The sequence below is a fragment of the Carcharhinus amblyrhynchos genome, chromosome 20 (assembly GCF_965287045.1).
Source record: "Carcharhinus amblyrhynchos chromosome 20, sCarAmb.v2.hapA, whole genome shotgun sequence".
NCBI classification, from domain to species: Eukaryota; Metazoa; Chordata; class Chondrichthyes; order Carcharhiniformes; family Carcharhinidae; genus Carcharhinus; species Carcharhinus amblyrhynchos.
In genome coordinates, this window is record NC_137343.1 from 41,004,110 (window position 1) to 41,024,520 (window position 20,411).

General features: G+C 42.2%; 1 protein-coding gene across 1 annotated transcript; it reads left to right on the forward strand.

The window, feature by feature from the left end:
* The first annotated feature begins 1,156 nt into the window (after positions 1 to 1,156).
* Positions 1,157 to 19,245, forward strand: coq5 (coenzyme Q5, methyltransferase). Its single transcript, XM_080208455.1, has 7 exons — positions 1,157 to 1,331; positions 8,250 to 8,399; positions 11,702 to 11,923; positions 13,841 to 13,947; positions 14,293 to 14,381; positions 16,517 to 16,628; positions 17,832 to 19,245. Exons 1-7 carry the CDS (start codon positions 1,166 to 1,168, stop codon positions 17,931 to 17,933), a joined length of 948 nt encoding a protein of 315 aa, XP_080064581.1. The 5' UTR covers positions 1,157 to 1,165; the 3' UTR covers positions 17,934 to 19,245.
* The last annotated feature ends 1,166 nt before the right edge of the window (positions 19,246 to 20,411 follow it).

The window sequence follows — 20,411 nt, forward strand, 5'->3', positions numbered from 1 at the left end:
GTCTTGGAAAAGCAGTCAGCATAATCAAAGAACTCACGCACTCTGAATATTCTCTCTTCCACCTTCTTCTATCAGGAAGAAGATACAAAATTCTGAGGTCATGTACTTACCAACTCAAGAACAGCTTCCTAATCAACTTCAGGAATCATAGTGGAGAACATGTCCCTGTCTATATCAATGGGGACAAAGTGTACTTGATTTGAGAGCTTCAAGTTTTTAGGTGTCCAGATCAGTAACAACCTGTCCTGGTATCCCTATGCTGACACTATAGTTAAGAAAGCACACCAACTCCTCTACTTTCTCAGATGACTAAGGAAATTTGGCATGTCAGCTATGACTCTCACCAACCTTTACAGATGCACCACAGAAAGCATTCTTTCTGGTTGTATCACAGGTTGGTATGGCTCCTGCTCTGGCCAAGACTGCAAGAGACTACAGAAGATTGTATAAGTTAGCCCAATCCATCACACAAACCAGCCTCCCATCCATTGACTCTGTCTACGCTTCCCACTGCCCTGGAAAAGCAAGACCCTCACGCACCCTGGACAAACTCCCTTCCACTTTCCTTCATCATGACAAAGATACAAAAGTCTAAGGACATGTACCAACCAAGAACAGCTTCTTCCCTGCTGTCATCAGACTTTTGAATGGACTTACCTCTATTATGTTATGAGGTACCATAACCCTCCTCAGGGTTATGGGGAGAAAGCGGGAAAGTGGAACTGATCCACTTCGGATCAGCCGTGATCTTATTGAATGGCAGGGCAGGCTCGAAGGGCTAGATGGCCTACTCCTGCTCCTATTTCTTATGTTCTTAGTTGACCTTTCTCTATACTCTAATTGTGACTGTTGTACTACATTCTACACCCTTGTCTTTCTTTCTCTATGAAAGCTATGCTTTGTCTGTATAGCACACAAGAAACAATACTGTATACTAATACGTGACAATATTATATCAAAATCAATAAAGGTAAACACAGGTGAGTAAATAGGTTTACAATCTGGCCTGTGCTTTGTTTGATATTGGGATCTGTTACATTAAAACTGTTGATATATGTGAGCAATGCTGTACAATAATTGGGGGCAGTGCCAGCTAGCTCATCATGTGACCCCAGGTGGCTTGCCTCGGAAGCGGAAGGCAGGAGCTTGCGGGGTCAATAGAAAGATGGCTGCCTGTCGGTTACTGGGGTCGTTGGGAACTGCTCCTTGGGCTGGGAGCGGCCGTAAACTTGTGGCTTGCGTTTCAGTCCGACTTCATTCCGGTAGAGCCGAGGAAAAGCAAACTCATTTTGGCTACGAGAGCGTGTCTGAGTCGGAGAAGGCGGAGAAAGGTGCGGATGTGAGGGCTCAGGGACGGTGCTAGGGACTGGGAGGTTTGGAGAGGAGAGGTGGGGGGCAGCTTGCTGAGCAGCCTCCTGATACTTGATGTCAGCTACCTGGCTGCGTTAATAAACTGTAAGTAGCTGAATCATAGAAACCGGACGATCCCAAGCTCCAATGATCTGGTATGTGCTGAGGGTGTATTAAATACTAGTGACAGCCAGGTTCATGCGGTTGATCTCAGTGCCTTAAGTTGGCGGAGAACACGTTAGAAACTAGAAGCAGGAGTAGGCCGTTCAGCCCTTTGAGCTTGCTCTGTCACTCAATATGATCATGGCTGATTATCAAATTCAATATCCTGATTCTTCTATTTATTCTCCCCTTTCCGCCCCCCCCCAATCCCTTTAACCCTAAGAGCTGTAGAAACTAGAAGTAGGAATAATTAAGTAGGAGTTCCTGTTTGATTGCTGACCTGTGGTCTGCTTTTCATGTTCAGATTTGTACTTTATGATCTCTTGTGGTGGATTTTAACTTGGCACCTGAAAGCACTGTTAGTTTTCACATGAATGCATTCAGCTCCACCTCACACCAGACTGCTTTATGGCTCCATTATTGCTAAATTGTCAGGACTGTTTATTTGACATCCTGTACTAGATTAGCAGAACTTTCTTCTGTTTAAATAGTGGGAAGACTGAAGCCATTGTCCTAGGTCCCTGCTCCAAATTCCTATCCTTAATTACTGGCTTCTTCCCTCTTGCTGGTAACCATCTGAGGGGAAAATAGCCTGTTTGCAACCTTGATGTCATGTTTGAGATGAGTTTCTGACCACCTGCTGCTCCATCACTCAGATTGCCTATTTCCACTATGATACTATCACCTGACTTTGCCCGTGCCTCAGCTCATCTGTTGATACCTTCATGTATGCCCTTGTTACCTTTGAACATTACTATCCCAATGAACCTTCGGTGTTCTTTTATATTCGACCCTTCATCAACTTGCTATCCATGTATTGTACCAAGCTGTGTTCACCTATCAACCGTGTGCTCATGAGATTACATTAGCTCCAGATCAAGTAACTCCTTGGTTCTAAAATTCTTGTTGTTATTTTCCAGTCCTCCTCCAATTTGCTCAAAATCTGACAATGTCTCTTTCTTTCAGATGCTCCTTAAAACCTACCTGTTTGACCAAATATTTGGCCACCTAGCCTAATATTGCATTATGTGGCTCAGTGCCTAATTTAGCTTCATAACAGTGTGAAATGTCTAGGGATATATTTGGGTAGCATGGTGGTAGTGGTTAGCACTGCTGCCTCACAACTCTAGGGACCCAAGTTCAATTCCAGCCTTGGGTTGTTTGTCTATTTGCACATTCTCCCCAGGTCTGTGTGGATTTCCTCTGGATGCACTGGTTTGCTCCCACGTTCCAAAGATGTGTGGGTTACGTTGATTGGCCGTGCTAAATTGCCCCTTTGTGTCAGGGGGACTAGTGGAATAAAAACAGTGGGTTGCAAGGATGGGACCTGGGTAGGATTGTTGGCGCTGCAAGTTTGAGCCAAATGGCTTTCTTCCACGCTGTGGGGGTTCTATCATTCTATTCTATGATTTTGTTATGTTTAAGACACTGTATAATATGATTTATAGTCGAAGGCCCATTGTCATCTACTAGTTTCATGTGGCTCCAGTATAATGAGTTGAGGTGCCAGTAAGCTGCTGTATCCCAATATTAGCGAAAGCATTCAGAGGAGGGGTGGTGGGGAAATAGAGAAATTGTTTTTATTTTTGATTTGTACTTTAAACCTGATTGTGTTGAGTGACTTTGGTTATTCCAGATCAGACTGCTAGATGGCGTCCTGTGTGTAAACAGATGTTTGGAGGGTAGAAAGAGTGCATTGTGTGACCTGCTGTATTAGAATTAAATCATGCTGGGTGTCTCTTAGCTACATTGGATTTTGGGCAATTTTAAACACAGCTTTTCCTGCTCTTTCTTTTATTGACTGACCATTCCTAATTGTCATTTAAGAAGATGAGGGCAGGCTTACTTTTTGAACTGCAGTCCATTTGCTGGAAGGAGGCACTCCCACAATGCTCATGTTCTGTGGGTGTGGATTACTGTTTCTTCCCTCTCCTCCACGTTGTCCAATATGATGGTACTCACCTTAAGTGTTTGTATGTGGTTGTCACCACTGTTTGGATCAGCGAGCTTGCCAAGTGTTAGCTGGTGCTTGGGAACTTCTCGAATAATATGGTTTGCGTACTCAGTGCCACTAGACCTATCAGATACTAAAACCTTGTATCCCTCAATTAGATCTCCTGTCACTCTAAGTGCCAGGGAGTATAGGTCTAAACTGCCCAGTCTTCCTTCATAAGAACCCTCATGTCAAATAGGAGGCAGAGAGTGGGGGTCAATGGGTGCTATTCGGATTGGCAGTTGGTGACTAGTGGGGTGCCCCAGGGGTCGGTGCTGGGGCCTCAGCTATTTACCATTTATATAGATGATCTGGAGGAGGGAACCGAGTGCAGGGTGTCGAAATTTGCTGATGACACCAAGATTGGGGGAAAGGCAAATTGTGCGGAGGGTGTGGAGAGTCTGCAGAAGGATCTAGATAGGCTGGGCGAATGGGCCAGGAAATGGCAAATGGAATTTAATGTTGGCAAGTGTGAGGTGGTCCACTTTGGTAGGAAGAATGGTAGGAAGGACTATTACTTACGTGGCGAAAAACTGCAGCAGGCGACGGTGCAGAGGGACCTCGGGGTCCTTGTGCATGAGTCGCAAAAACCCAGCTTGCAGGTGCAGCAGGTGGTCAGGAAGGCGAATGGGATGCTGGCCTTCATAGCGAGGGGGATTGAATATAAAAGTAGGGAGGTCTTGCTGCAGCTGTATAGGGCATTGGTGAGGCCGCAGCTGGAGTACTGTGTGCAGTTTTGGGCGCCGCACCTGTGCAAGGATATTTTGGCCCTGGAGGGAGTGCAGAGGAGGTTTACTAGGCTGATACCGGAGTTGAGGGGGTTGAGCTATGAGGAGAGGCTGAATAAACTAGGCTTGTACTCGCTAGAGTTTAGAAGAATGAGGGGAGATCTCATTGAGACGTATAAGATGATGAATGGGATGGATAGGATAGAGGTGGAGAGACTCTTCCCGCTCAAAAAAGACAGTAGGACTAGGGGGCACAGCCTCAAGATAAAGGGGAGGCGGTTTAGAACGGAGTTGAGGAAGAACTTCTTCACTCAAAGGGTGGTGAATCTCTGGAATTCTCTGCCCGTTGAAGTGGTGGAGGCTGCCTCGCTAAATATTTTTAAGAAGCGGGTTGATGGGTTTTTGATAAGAGAGGGGATTAAGGGTTATGGGGAGAGGGCGGGAAAGTGGAACTGAGCCACAACAGATCAGCCATGATCTTATTGAATGGCGGGGCAGGCTCGAAGGGCTAGATGGCCTACTCCTGCTCCTATTTCTTATGTTCTTATGTTCTTATCTCTGGAATCAATCTAGTGAACCTCCTCTGAACTGCCTCCAATGTAACTACATCCCTCCAAATACAACTGTAACTTTACACAATCTCAATGTGGTTTCATAACTGCTTTGTACAAAGCAGCAGCACTTCACTACTTTTATATTTTATTCCTTTAGCAATAAATGCCAAAATTCCATTTGCCTTCCTTATTACCTGCAGACTAGTTTTCTGCAATTTGTGCATGAGGGCACCCAGATCCCTCTGCGTTGAATCACTTTGAAGTTTCTCTCCATTTAGATAATTTGCCTTTTGTTTTTGTCCATCAAAGTGGATAATGACAAGGAGCTGTAGTTAGTTAAACAGCCTATGGGTCCTGCAGCTACTCACAGCTCTCAAAGGGAAGAGTATGGAGATATCAAAATGTTTAGCGTAGATCTGGAAAGGAACAACGAACAATCTCAAATGAAAATACTACACTGAAAGAAGGCTTGATTCGGTGAGTTGGGAAGGTCTGGGTGAATTGCAAACACGTTGGGAGGTAAAACAGGAAATCAGCCTCTCAGGAGAAGGGTCAGGAAGATCATCCAAACTATGACTAAATATAGAAATAAAATAAAGCCATTCATAAAAATGGAGAGTAAGATCATAAAATCAATGGTTATAGCATGAGGGAAGCTATATGGTCTATCATGTGTCTGAAGAGCAACTCAGCTAGGCCAACTCTCCACCTTTTCCTTGTAGCCCTTCAATATTTTTCTATTCTGCCAATTGTTCAGTCCTTTTTTGAACAGCATGATTGTATCATTTCCACTGCACACTCACAGTACTTTCCACTTGCTGTGGGGAAAGAAATTATTTCTCCTGTCAGCTTTTGTTGTTTTTTCTTGCCACTGCCCTTAAATTGGTGTCATCTGTTTTGTGACCCTTTTGCCACTGAAAGCAGTTTCTTCCTATCCACTCTGTCTAAACTCTTCATGATTTTGAAAGCCTTTATCATCTGTGAGAACAATCCCAGCCCCCCTCATCTATCCATATAACTGAAGCCCTCATCTCTGGAACCATTTTCATAAATATTTTCTGCAATCTCTCTAAAGCCTTCACATACTTCACAAAGTGTGGTGCCCAGAATTGGCACTACTCCATTTGAGGCCAAACCAATGTTTTGTAAAGATTCACCGTAGCTTCCTTGTTTTTACACTCTGCCTCTATTTATTAAGTCTAGGAAGGATGCTCTGCGCATTGTTAATTAGATTTCTCAAACTTGCTCTGCCAACTTCAATTTGTGTGTATAAACACTGAAGTCCCTCAATTTTTGCATTCTCTTTACAAAATAAATAGTACAATTCTATTGTTTTTGCTACCAAAGTGTCTCATTTTGCACTTCCCTACATTAAATTTTATCTTAATGTCTTCCCATTCCATCAGCCTGTCTATCTGTGGCGTCTTGAAGTCTGTCAGTACTCTCTGCGCAGTTCACAATATTTCCATGTTTTTGTCGTCTGCAAGTTTTGAAATTGATCCCAGTGTAATGTAGATCAAGAGAAGCAGTAGTCCTAGTACTGATCATTAGGGAATACCAGTATATACCTTCCTCCAGCCTGAAAAAAATGGCACTGTTATGTGGCACGATCAAATATCCTTTTGGAAGTCCATGTACAGTCTATTAACTGCAGCACCTTCATCAACCCTTTGCCTCACTTTATCAAAAAACACAATCCAGTTTATATACACATACTTTGTCTTTACCAAATTAGTGCTTTTTTTCCATAATTAATCCACACTTGTGCAAATGATGGTTTTGTTTTGGATTTTTTTAAAGTTTATTGATTAGTGTCACAAGTAGGCTTACATTAACACTGCATGAAGTTACTGTGAAAATCCCCTAGTCGCCACAATCCGGCGCTTGTTCGGGTATACTGAGGGAGAATTTAGCATGGCCAGTTCACCTAACCAGCACATCTTTGGACTGTGGGAGAAAACTGGAGCAGCTGGAGGAAACCCACGCAAACACGGGGAGAATGTGCAAACTCCACATGACAGTGATTCAAGCCGGGAATTGAACCTAGGTCCCTGGTGCTGTGAGGCAGCAGTGCTAACCACTGTGCCACCATGCTGCCCCCAATTATCCCTCTAAAAGCTTCCTACCACTAAGGTTAAATCTGTCTGCCTTGTAAGTGCTGGGCTTATTCTTACAACCTTTTTTGAACAAGGAAATCGCATTACAATTCTCCAGTCCTGTGGAAAAGCCCTGTTTGAAGAGGATTGGAAGGTTATGGCACTGCCTCTGGTACTTCCAGCCTTACTGCTCTCTGCAACCTTGGGCACATCTGAGTCAGTCCTGGTGACTTGATTTAACCACAGATAGCCTTTTTTATACCACCTTTTTCATTTGCAGGTCTCTGCTGCCGCCTGTTTCTCAGTGATTTTAGCAGCGTCTTCTTCCTTGTTAAAGGCGGATGCAAAGTTCCCCTTTAATACCTCAGCCACATTGTCTGCTTCCACTTGTAATATGTCGTTTTGGTCCCTAGTTGGCCCCAGTCTGTATCTCGCTACTCTTTATTATTTATTGTAGAGTTGAATACAGAGGGAAACTGAAAAGACATTAATGACAAAGCAAATGCATGAGAAGAGATTTTGCAAATATTTCATCATTTAGTAAAAGAATAGTCAAAGGAATAGCAGAGAAGATTATGCACCAAAAAGGAAATCTTGCAGAGTCAGAGGATGTCTGACATATGATATGAGTACTTTGTTTTCACCAAAGAGGATGCTGCCACCATTGCAGCAAAGGAGGTGGTGGTAGAGGAATTGGATAAGATGATAAACGAAGGCCAGCTACAAAACTAGTGGAAAAGTCACCTAGTCTCGATGGGAGACACACTTGGATACTGAGGGTGGGAATAGTGGAGATTCTGTCCACAATCTTTCAACTCTCCTTTGGATACGGATGCCAGAAGACTGAATGATTACAAATTTTATACTCCTGTTCTAAAACTGAGAAACACTTAAACAAGATAATGAAAGGCCAGTTAGCTTAATATTAATGGCAGGGAACTTCTGGAGTTGATAACATTAGATGTAATTGTCACTTCAACAAACATTGTTAAATAAACAGCAGCCAACGTGGTGTGGTTGAAGGCAGATCATGTCTGACTAACTTGATTGAGTTCTTTGCTGAAATAGTGGAGAAAGTTGATGAGGGCAGTGAGGTTGGTGTGAATGTGGGCTTTCAACAGGAGTTTGACACAGTACCACACAACAAACTTATTGGCAAAATTGAAACCTGTGGGATTAAAGGGATATTGGCCATGAGGATGTAAAATTGGCCACAGGGCAGAAAACAGAATAATAGTGTGCGATTGTCTTTGGGCTTGAAGCAGGTTGTAACGTTCGCTGTTATGAATGTTGGGACTCAAAGACAACCTAGTTGAACTTGGGCATATGATGTTTATCGTAGAATAATTTATGACTTTTTTAATAGTTTACAGAGTTTTTAAAAATGTTGCCAAAAACTATGACATAATGAACGACGCCATGAGCCTTGGCATCCACAGATTATGGAAAGATGCACTTATTCGTATGATGAACCCACTGCCAGGAACAAAACTGCTTGATGTGGCTGGAGGGACAGGTATGATAATTACTTGGGTCTATTTCATGCTGTACAGATCACTCCGGGCTTGAAGATTTTGTGAATCTTGTGTTGCTGGTTGCTCCTCCCCTCTGCTTTGCCTGACTCCAAATACTACAAGGTAGAAAGGGTCATATTTTCTGCAGTAGTGACCAGGTTGAGATAAACTGTCTCCAGGAGTGATTTTGCCTTGGCATTGAACATTTAACGGCCTAAACAGTAAGAGAAAGTTGAAATTGTATACCAAAGAATGTGTGAGCAGGGATAGGGTATTTGAGTCTTCACTATCAGTTAGATCATGGCTGACCTGATTGTGGATTTAACTCTAATTTGCTGCCTGCCCCCATAACCCTTGACTTCCTTGTACATCAATAACATGAGTAACTCGGCTTTGAATATGCTGAATGGCCCATCTTCCACTGCTCTCTGCTGTAAACAATTCTAAGACTAACAAACCTTAGAGTTAAGAAAATCCTCCTTATCTCCATCTTAAATGAGAGACTCTTTGTTTTGAAACAATGTGTGTCTCTCTCCCCGCCACCCCCCCCGCTTCTCCAAAACCAGCCTTTCTAGATTTTCCCACAAGACGAAACATCCTTTGTGTCTACTGTGTCAAGCCCACTTAGAATCTTGTTTCAATACAATCACCTCTCGTTCTTATAATCTTGAATGAATATAGGCCCAACATGCTCAACCTTTCCTCTTAAGACAAATCCTCCTTCTGAACTCTTTCCAATGCAAGTAAATCCCTTTAACGTAAACTGACTAAAATTATACACTCCACTGTGGGTGCAGTCTTACCAATGGCTTGCACAGTTGTAGCAAGGTTTCCCTACTTCGATACTGCATGCACGCATGCGGCAGGGGCTCCTTGTTTGCTGACAACGTTCTTTTTGACCTGACTACCATCTTCCTGCTCCCTGCTGCTTCTAAATTATCATTGATTGTCTAGATCTAGCCCTGGAGGAACAAATATTTCCTCCAAATAAATATTGGGAAGGCCAAAGTTATTGTCTTCAGTCTTTCTGCTATTAACTCATTTCCTAGTCATTGACTCCATCCGTTTCCCTGGCAACAGTTTGAGGCTGAATCAGACTGTTTGCAACCTTGTTGTTGTATTTAACCCAGAGCTGAGTCTTTGATCATACAGCATGCCATCACTAATGCCAGTACTTCCACTGCCATAATGTCACCCCACTCCATGCTTGCCTTTGTTCTTCTTGCTAAAATCTTCATCCATGCCAACATCCATGTTACCTCCAGACCTGGCTATTTAAGTGCATTCCTTGCCAGCCTCCCATCACCCGCAAACCTAAACTCATCCAAAACCCTACTGCTTGAGTTGTTATTCACACCAAATCCCACTTGCCCATATTCTCTGAACTTGCTGATGCCTGGTTGACATTGCCTCAGTTTTAAAGATTTGTTTTCAAATCCCTCCTTGCCCTTGCACCTCCTTACCTCTGCAATCTCTTTCAATCCCACAATCCTCAGACATCTTTGCTCCTCCAATTCCGACCTCTTGGACATCCCGGGTTTTAACTTTTCTGCCATTAACTGCTATGTCTATAACTATCTGGCCCCAAATTCTGCAGTTCCCTCTTTTAAACCCATCTATATAGCTCTCGCTCCATTTAAAGTGATTTTTTTTTTCAAACCTACAACTTTGAGCAGGTTTTTGGTCATAGCTCCGAGTAACTCCTTATGTGTCTCAATGTCAAATGTTGTTTCCCAACTCTCCTGTAAAGCACCTTGGGACACAGCTTTGTGGTTGTTGTTGGAGTGGCATTCGGATATCCATTTTGGATGGATAATCGAGAGCAATCAATTGGCCTTCCATGTTCTTTTTTTCACTTCCTCAGCCCCAAAACCATTATTATATTGGCAAATATTTGTAAATAAAATGCAAATTTACATTGTGTTGATTTGACTAAAAATTGTTGTTTCTTAAGTTTTTATTGTTTTTTATTAAGTTGGCAGTTAGTTTGACTGCAGTGTTTCTGGTGTAATGTGGTGGATATTATGTACTATTTGAATCTTATTCCTCTGATTTTAAATCAAGCTGCAAACATTATAATTGCTCAACCTTGGGATCTACCCTGCACTAAATGTGCCAAAACTATACCGCATCACCTAGTTCACATAATTGTTCTTGGCAATTAACTGTCAAGTAGTGTGTGGAGGTGAGTCATAGTTTATTCACAGATAATCTGTTTAGGAAATGCATTAGTGTCTAATGGAGTGTACCCACAGGTCTTGTACTGTTGTCAGTTTTTCACTTTCACCCGAGTTATGAAACCTTCTATTGTGTATTCCCAGTTGACGTGTCTGTTAATTTAATTGTAAGTGAGCTAGAAAAATGCATCCCACTGGCTTCTCATCTTCTATCTCTCCCTCAGCTTTTTTCTTTTCATTCCTGATGATTTCAGAAGCATGGAACCCTCTTCTTTAAATCTTCCAGAAGGAAAACTAAGCAAGAGCCCAAAATGCTCCCCCTCCTGCCCATGGATACTGCAGTACAGAGGGCTATTACTCCTTGAATAATTAGGGAGGTCCCTTCCTGCTCCATGTAGTTTTATTCTCCTGCTGTGGACTGAGATCATAGCTGAAATATCAAGGCAGCTTTCCAAACTTGTGTTTTTTTTTAAGTTTTTTTTTGGTAAATTGACTGACTTTTTTTTTTAGAACTAGACCCATTTCACTCCTGTGGTTTATAGTCAGTCATGAAGCTGTATGGTCAGAGAACTAGGTGATGTGGTATAGTTGTGGCACATTCACTGCAGGGGAGATCCAAAAATACCACAAGCAGTGTGATCACTCTTTTTTTTTTGATCCATGTGTATTCTGGACATTAAACAAAAGTGCCATTTTGTCATATTGGCATTAAACTCTCTAGCATGAGGATGACTCACCATTGATCTGAGTAAAACATGTGCGTTTAGCAGCTATATAGAGTGACAATAAGTTTCGCTTCTTGCTGGAGACCAGCAGCTTTCTGTTACCTCTCTGTTTCATGTGTGCACTTGTAATGTGTCAGGAAACAAATTGCCAAGGGAATATGACAGCCAAGTTCGAGTCCCTGCTGACAAAACATGTACTTAGCAAGAAATAATAGGGCTGTTTTTTTTTCCTCTTCCCATTAAAGGGTCAATGGGGCCAATTGTCATACCTGTGTCACTATCTGCACAGGTTGGTGATTGAAACAAATACTTTCCCAGTCTGTGTGGCTCTGTTCTATGGTTGGGAGTGTTCTTTACAGCAAGGTAACGTGAAAGAAGTAAAATTGCTTTGTATTTCTGCAGGGGATATAGCCTTCAGGTTTATGGATTACATAAGACTGCAACATGAAAGGCAGAATCGACAAACGATGAAGTCTTTTCAGAGCCCATCATGGCAACAGATCAATGACTTTTATGAACAGCAGGACAAATCTGATTCGGGATCAAAGGTAGTCATCTGTGATATCAATAAAGAAATGTTAAAAGTTGGAAGGCAAAAGGCAGAACAGCTTAACTACACTGAAGGTAGGTGGTGCTTAAAAGATGTGATATTTTCCACTGCTGGATGTGATGTGAAAAGCTAATGGGGACCTCTACGAACAGCTCTGCTGTTGGCAGTGTATTTGAAAAGAGATTGAAAAAGCAGAATCCTTCAATACAATTCAATCTGTTCAGCTAGTGGCAGCTCTTTTTAACACCTCCCAAGATCTTAAATCCCACCTCCTTAAATCTGAAGGCCCAAGTAGTAATGCATGACAAGGCTGAAGGAGTAAAACTGAACCGATAAATTTGGAACTAATGATTAGGAGATGTTGAGTGTGGTTATAACCCAGAATAAAAGGCTATTGAGGTTAAGTACTTCTGCAGTTGAAATCCTTGGAAAGAATGAGTTGGAAAACTGAGAATTTTCTTTGCATTCGGAGCTGGAGTACAAGATATCTGCAAGGGGGACCTTTTGAATTTGAAGCGACATTCTGAGATTTGACAGATTTGGGTTTTTAGCAGAATTTTGTCACATTTTGATGGAAAATGAAATATTTGAAGTTAACGTAGCATCCAAAAGAGCTAGTCACGCAATTATTTGCCTAAATAAAGGGAGTAAAATGGCTGCTGTGCCAATCTCTATAAAAATTGAACTCCATTTGTCCACAGTCCGTTTATCTGAGTGTTGTGTGCATTTGTGCTGCATTTCAGATTGTTTTGGTTCCTGTGTGAAAAGGTACAAGTGAAGTCCTGTTTAAACCGTCACTCCTCTCTTAGAGAGTTCATAGAATGGTACAGCACAGAAGGAGGCCATTTGGACCATTATGTGTGCCAACTTGCTAATTAATCATTTTCCCCATGCTTAGCCCAGCCTACGTTGAACATAACTCTCGAGGCAGTAGTTGTAAGGAAACACAGCAGCCAGTTTTCCTGCAGGAAGGAACCACTTGCTGATCTACACTGGATGCCATCCACCTGTGCCTCCAAATTAAAGTTCCATTCCGGTTGTTGAAATCCCTCAATAGCTTCACCATTTCCTATCTCTGTACTGGCTTCCACCATTCACCTGCGTTCTTCCAATTCAGTCTTGTATACTTCCTCCCTCCCTTTGGCTCTTCAATCATAGATTCTCCACAGTGCAGAAAGAGACCATTTGCTTCTTTGAATCAGCACCAAGTCAATGTCAGATTACTTTACCCAGTCTCTATCCCTGTAAACCCACATACTTATCCCACTAATACCCCCTAACCTACACATCTTGAGATACTTAATAGGCAATGGTGGCTGCACCTCCTTAGTTATGCCTTAGCTCTAAAATCTCCTGTTTATGCCACTCTCTAGCTTTGTCTCTTTTTTTCCAGATCTTCCTCGTGAGCCAAGCTTTTGATCACCCCATCCTAACATCACTTTTGCTTAGTATCCATCTGTTTCTGACTGTGAGAAGTATATTTGGATAATTTTCTCCATTAAAGGTGCCATATAAATGAAGAGCAGCTTTGTATTGGATTGAATCCACATTCCATTATGAAAACTCCTTTTGCAGAGTTGCAACGAAAAGAGAAAATCAACTGATACAATGTGATTAGTAAAACTGCATCTTTCTTTTCAGCATTAAAGCTTCATTTTCCCTATGCCTCCAACAACTCTGCCCTCCACTTATTCCTGAAAGTGCTAATTCATGTTGGACTTGTAACTGTCGTTCTGTCCACTGAATTGTTGTGCTTCACCTGAGCCTGGATTGAGTGCCTCAACGTTGGTGCTGCTCTCACTCAATACCCATAAGTGCATACTCAAGCAGAAACTAAGAATCAATGTAAATGATGGTTTATTTCTCCTGTCTGCTTAGAACCGTCTGTGGGGTAATTGATCCAAAGGAAAATGTTCTGACTCTAAGAAGTTTCTAAGGATATTGTCTGTCTGTGTGCTCATGCTTATTCTCTGGTTGGTTGTTCCCTGTAGGCCTGGCCTGGGTGGTAGGAAATGCAGAAGAGCTGCCATTTGATGATGACAAGTTTGATGTTTATACAATTGCCTTTGGAATTAGAAATGTTACTCATATTGATCATGTGAGTAAATGCAGTGCATCATCTGTCGCTAACTTGTGATCAGTTCTAATGGAGAAGCTGCTACCTGCCATGTTTTTCTCTCCGCACCCCCCCCTCACCCCCAACCCCCCATCAACAAAAGTACTACATTTGTTCTGAGGTTGAGAGGATGAAAGTATATTTTTAAATAAAACAAATAAATTTATTTCCATCTTTTAAATATCCCTTTGATTAAAAAGTGAGTTTTACTGCAACTTGTCTGTTAAATTTCCTATCAAACTTCCTTTGTTCAGCTCCTGACAGCGCCCTTTGCTTCGCATCCATCTGTTTCGGAAACTCTGACGCTGCCTGTTTTCCCCTCACCAGGTGTTGCAAGAAGCCTATCGCGTTCTGAAGCCAGGTGGAAGGTTCCTGTGTTTGGAATTCAGCAAAGTACAGAATCCAGTAATTTCCAGGTAATAATTTATAGCAAAATAGGGTTACAAAGAGGGAGGAGGGGGGAGAGGGTGGTGCTGGCTGCAGTCTTTTCTCCTCAAATGTAATTTAATTATAGATTGAATTATGCATTTGTAGAATATAGAGAACAGAAGGAGGCCACTCAGCCTGTCGAGCCTGCACTGACAATCCCACCCAGGCCCCATTCCCGTAACCCCCATGTATTTATCCTGGCAATCCCCTGACACTAAGGTGTCAATCAACCTAACCCACACACCTTTTGGACTGCAGGAGGAAACCCATACAGACATGGAGAATGTGCAGAGTCAACACAAAGTGACCCAAGGCTGGAATTGAGTCCCTGGCACTGAGGCAGCAGTGCTAACTACTCCCTCCGTGCTGCATCTGTAACCCTGCTTGCATTCGTGCCAGCAAACTGTTTAAGCTGTATCATGCTTGGCCTTTTTCAGTAGCAGCCTGCAAGAGCCAGCACTTCTCGTGCGTCAGCCACTCGGAGTACTAGGTAATGATTAGGGTTTTCCTCTGCTGGGAGATGGTGAGGTTTACTTCTGATTGCTTATGGTTTAGATGAAGTAACTGCTATGGGAACGCAGTAGGATAACTCTTCTGGCTCTTGTGAACCTCCGTTCGGGACATTAAGAACGGAGTGCAAATCAGCCAGAGTTGATGGGATCTAATTGCAGATAATTATCTGATTTCCTCCAAACAGTACAAGTATGGGTGAATTCAATGGGAAATCATATTGTGCCACTGCTGTTACAATTCTGTCAAAATAGTAAGTCAGAAAGGCTCCTTACCAACTAAGGAACAGTAAACAAAATGAGCAAAGCAATACACCTAAACAATAACCTTTGGATAGGTCTCCTGTCAGTCTATTTCCATAGATAACTCTACCCTTTCAAGCCGAGATGTCTATTTTATACGCAACATAAATCAGCAGTTTGTAGGAGGGACTGATGGAAGTTGCTTGGACAACTTGCTTGTTATGTCAGCACATTAACATTCAATTCCAGCTTGTTTAAGAGAACCTCTTGGACTCATCAAACCCATAATTTAACATTACATGACTCTGTAAGTTAACAAAATAAAAGTAAAATGCTGGAAATCAAATAAAAACAGAAAATGCTGGAAGAACTCAGCAGGTCTAGCAGCATCTCTAGAGGGAGGGACTGAGTTACTGTTTCAAGTCTGAATGATCCTTCTTTGGACCTGCTGAGTTTTTCCAGCATTTTCTGTTTGGTGAAAATCTTAAAACAAATCTGCCCCTTTTTCCATTTGTTCCACTGTTATTACGCCCACTACTGGTGCAATGCATGAGAAATAGTGGATGCAAGCCCACACCCTATGATTCCACATATGGTTCTCAAGTACTGTATGTTGGTACGCCAGTGAATTGTGCCTCCCTGTCCCAACTTTTATTGTCTCCACTGCTCCTTCAGCCTTTCCTCCTGTGAAGACATTGACTGGCTTCCTGTTAGGACCTGGTTCAATAGGCAAATCTTCACCCTCCCAATATTTTGATCGGTTTGCCATTCTTCATCTCTGAATTTGATGGTTCAACCACATTTGAGACCAACGCTGCTCACCTATTGTTCGTAGCAGGGAACTCTGACCATTTTTCCTGCTATCCATAGGCGGCACGGTGACACAGAGGGTAGCACTGCTGCCTCACAGCACCAGGAACCTGGGTTCAATTTCAGCCTTGGGTGACTGTCTGTATGGAGTTTGCATGTCCTCCCCATGTCTACTTGAGTTTCCTCCAGGTGCTCAGGTTTCCACACTCAAAATGTGCACGTTAGATGGACTGGTCATGCTGAATTGCCCCTTACAGGGATTAGCAGGGTAAATGGGGTAACAGGTAAGCCTGGAAATGAGTTGATACAAAATTGATGGCCGAATGGCTTCCTTCTCCACTGTGTATTCTATAATCCAAGATTTTGTGAATCCGAGGGAGCTGGATTGACTCAGCTTGGATCAAGTTGGCAATCTGTCTAGTTGGTAGTTTTGTATACTCATTGGACAAATCAGTCCTTTTTCTCATAACAATGGATTTTCCGTACTTAGCTCTATTCTTGCTTTTGGAAGTGTTTTGTATTTATTGCAACGGTACAGAATACTTGCTCTCTCTATCCAGGCTCTACGATTTGTACAGTTTCCAAGTGATACCTGTGCTGGGTGAGGTTATTGCTGCTGATTGGAAATCCTACCAATACCTGGTAGAAAGCATTCGACGTTTTCCAGATCAGGTAATGTCAAAGTCAGGTAGTCATTTTTAAAATGTTCATGCTCGACCACTTGCCATCATGCTTTGATCTATTTCCATGTTACATTTTTTTTAATCAGACTGTTTTTCATTCTGCAACAGTTCTCTGCATTGTAAGTGGCCTTTGTCTGAATCAAGGATAAGTTTGTAAATGTGATCCTATAAACAGAATGGGCTTGAGAAAATATCACTCGACCTCAGATTTTTTTGTCCCCAGTTGGCCAGCTCATTGACCCCTTCTTTAAGATGAAGGACAAACGACACTTGAAAGATGAGGCAATGGTAGAGACAGTTACTTATGTTGTTATAGGTTCCCTGAGCCACACACTGTTGCTGTTTGAACTTTAGTAGCTGCATCAGTGCTTTCTTTAATAATGAACTTGCATTATAAACCTCATTTCCCAACCCCAGGGCCCCAAGCAAATTTACAGACAATGAAGTACTTTATAAATGCAGGAAATTACACAAACTAGTGGTGTTACCTGGAATTTGGAAGGTTCAGAAATGATTAGCTCAGAGTTGTCAAGATGTTAATGGGAATCGACATGGTAGGTAGAGAAACTATTTCTGTTGCTTGAGGTGTCAAGGACAAAGTCTATAGGTTAAGAGTCAGACATTACAGTGTGAAGTTAGGAGTCACCTTTGCACACACAATGTTAGAAGTTTGAAACTCTGCTCCACAAGCTTGTGATACTGGCTCAGTCAATAGTTTTAAATCTGACTTTTTTTAACAAAAATTATTAAACGAAATGGGGCAAAAAGGGTATGCAGGGTAACAGTGAATATACAGAGTTTTGGGACGCTAAAGGGCCAACTCCTGTTCCTAATGTCTGAAACCTCTGACAGTGCAGCACTTCCTCTCTACTGCATCGTAGTCTCAGTCTGGAATTTGTGCTTGAGTCTTGGAATGGGATTTGATGCCACAACCTTCTGACTCCAGAGGTGAGAGTGCTGCCACTGAGTCACAGCTGACCTTCCCCTTTATCAGTATATTAACTGTCAGCTGAGAGGTGTGCAAGAGTGTCACTTGGTTCTCTCTCTCTCTCCCCAGGTGGGGATTGGAGAGGTAATTTATCTTCCTCTCTTTGAGGAGGAGCCTAGTCTCCATTCTCGGGCTATGTCACATTTTGATGCAGTGCAAGTAATGTTTGCCTGGGGTCTCTTTCATTTACATATGTCTTTCCAGGATGAGTTCAAAGGAATGATTGAGGATGCAGGGTTTTACAAGGTGGAATATAACAACTGGACATCAGGGATTGTGGCCGTTCACTCTGGATTTAAACTCTAAATTTGAAATGGCTGAGAAGAAATCAACAGCTGCCTGCTGTGAGACATAGCTTCCATTGACTCAGATACGCAATCTGTGAGTTATCACACACCAGCACCAAGCTGCTGTAATATTGGCAGTTATGTCTGAGTTAATTGTGAGACTGTTGCGCGATTAACTATCAGTGCAATCTGAGGGGACTATGCTGCAACATCACCTGGTTTATATTCACCTCAGTTTGAAGTGTAAAAGTGCAAGTGCACACTGTCTGCTGCTGTTCTATGTGCTTTTCCTCTGTGAGGATGTTGTTTCAGTATCCCCAGATTTGTTCTAATGATCAGTGCGTAAAGCCCTTCGGCATGAAGGAAATAAATTTGCCACTGATATCCAAGCTTTGCCAGCCACAGACTGATTATTTATTAAACTAGACTATTAAATTTCTGTATGTTTTAAGAAATCAAGGATTTGGCCATTTAATATTTTCTGTGAAATGTGCTGAATTGGAACTTTGCATTTCCTTTCTCGCTTATTGGTCAGATGATGAGAAAGAGATAGTTCATCTGTGTGTGCACGCATGCAAACACCTTAAAAATCTTAAGAGTAAAAACTTAAGGATCTGCATTGGCATTAGAATTGCTCTGAGTAATAGGGGGCAGCATGGTGGTGCAGTGGTTAGCACTGCTGCCTCAAGACCAGGGACCCAGGTTCAATTCCCTGCTTGGGCATTGTCGATACGGAGTCTGCACGTTCTCCCCGTCTGCATGGGGTTTCCTCCTGCAGTCCAAAAGACATGCTGGTCAGGTTCATCGACGTTGCTAAATTCCCCCTCAGTGTACCCAAAAGACACGAGTGTGGCGACTAGGGGATTTTCGCAGTAACTTGATTGCAGTGTTAATGCAAACCTCCTTGTGACACTAATAAATAAACTTTAATATGATGCTTGTTGCAAACTGAAGAAGATTACAGAATCTAAATGAGACAGAGCAAATGTGCCACTTTTCCTTTTCACCAAAATTTATCCTACGTTACTGGTCTGATAATTTGGTGACTGGTTTTGAGTTTGAGAAGTCTTCAAACCAAACTCCCCTTACAGGGAGTATGTTTACACATATAATTATGGCAAAAACCAACAGGTTAGTTCTGGACTTGAAAAAATGGCATATTCTACTCCTATGTATGTTATGGTGTTTTTGTAGATGTCAACACAGGGCACTTTTACTTCATGTTGTCCTGCAGTTTAGAATTTTTGTGTGCAGGAATTTATCTTTACACAGTGAAGGATTGATAGAAAATATTCAAATGTCCTAATGCCGAATAAAACATTTTTTTTCTAGTTTGATTTTGTACATCTATTTTTAAAGTCAATTTAGAGTGTTCTTGCAGTGACGAGTGGTTTTGTATCAGTAACTTATTGCTTTCCTCAGTGAGATCTGATCTTCCTGTGTTTGAATGAGCAATGTCTCAAACAGACAGACCAGAGACTATAACAAAAATAGACATGGGTTGACCTGCTCAACAAGAATGACACCTTATGATTTGGAAGAAGAGTGTAGACACCTAAGATGAACCCAATTTAAAATGTCTGGGGAAATTTGGTAACACAGACTGAAAAACACCAAACAGTAGTTTAGTATTGTGATGGTTTACCATTTTGGAGGCTGTTAATGCTCTCTACCTCGTGGATACTTTGTTTTGGACTGAGAGATCTGCTCTGAGTAGAGCAGATTGGAGATTGTCCTCATGACAAAGTTGGGATGCTGCCTTCACACAGACTATCCAGTGTTCACTGCTGCCAGCTCTCTTGCAGACTATCCAGTGTTCACTGCTGCCAGCTCTCTAGCAGACAGACATTTCTTTCGATGGGTAGGATGTGGTCAAGCAGCCTATTTCCCTGTTTAGGTTTCCTTTCCAACTCGTGGAGGCCCAATTTAGCAGTTTGGTACAGAGGCAATGGGAGGAATGTTGGACTGGTAAAACTGATGTCATCAGAATACGTGTGGAAGCTGACCCTAGTCTGCAAAGTCTCCTTGAGGAAGCACTTAAGTGAGGAAGAGCCAAGGATGGATCCTCCTGAGCAGAATGTATGGAGTGGGAGGAAAATGTATTACTAAAGATGGTCCCGTTATTATCAGGCAGGTACCTAAGTAAGGGCAGTTCCACTGAGCTGAACATTGGAGGGGGAATGGGGACAATGTCTATGGGTGGATTCTGTTTTAATTCATTGATCGATGCTAAAAGGAATGCAGAGTGCTGGATAAACCAATGACTGTTCTAAAAGTTATGTATTGTGGGGTTGTGTTATGGACAACTGAGGTGGGACCCTCAATAGTGAATTGGCCAGTGTGGGTATGCAGGATTCTGATGCAGTCGTCACATCACAATAAAGTAACTTTCTTTCAGTAGAGGATTTGCGCAATTGGAAAGCAATAACCACCACTCTTGTTTTATTCTTGGTTCTGGCATTCAAATTATGTTTTGTGCACAAATGGATACTGGATG

Bases quoted from the DNA above. Each gene is read 5' to 3' on its own strand.
- coq5 (XM_080208455.1), top strand. From the start codon at position 1,166: ATGGCTGCCTGTCGGTTACTGGGGTCGTTGGGAACTGCTCCTTGGGCT. The intron at 8,400-11,701 runs GTATGATAATTA...GTATTTCTGCAG, and splicing joins TGATGTGGCTGGAGGGACAG to GGGATATAGCCTTCAGGTTT. The intron at 13,948-14,292 runs GTGAGTAAATGC...TCCCCTCACCAG, and splicing joins ATGTTACTCATATTGATCAT to GTGTTGCAAGAAGCCTATCG.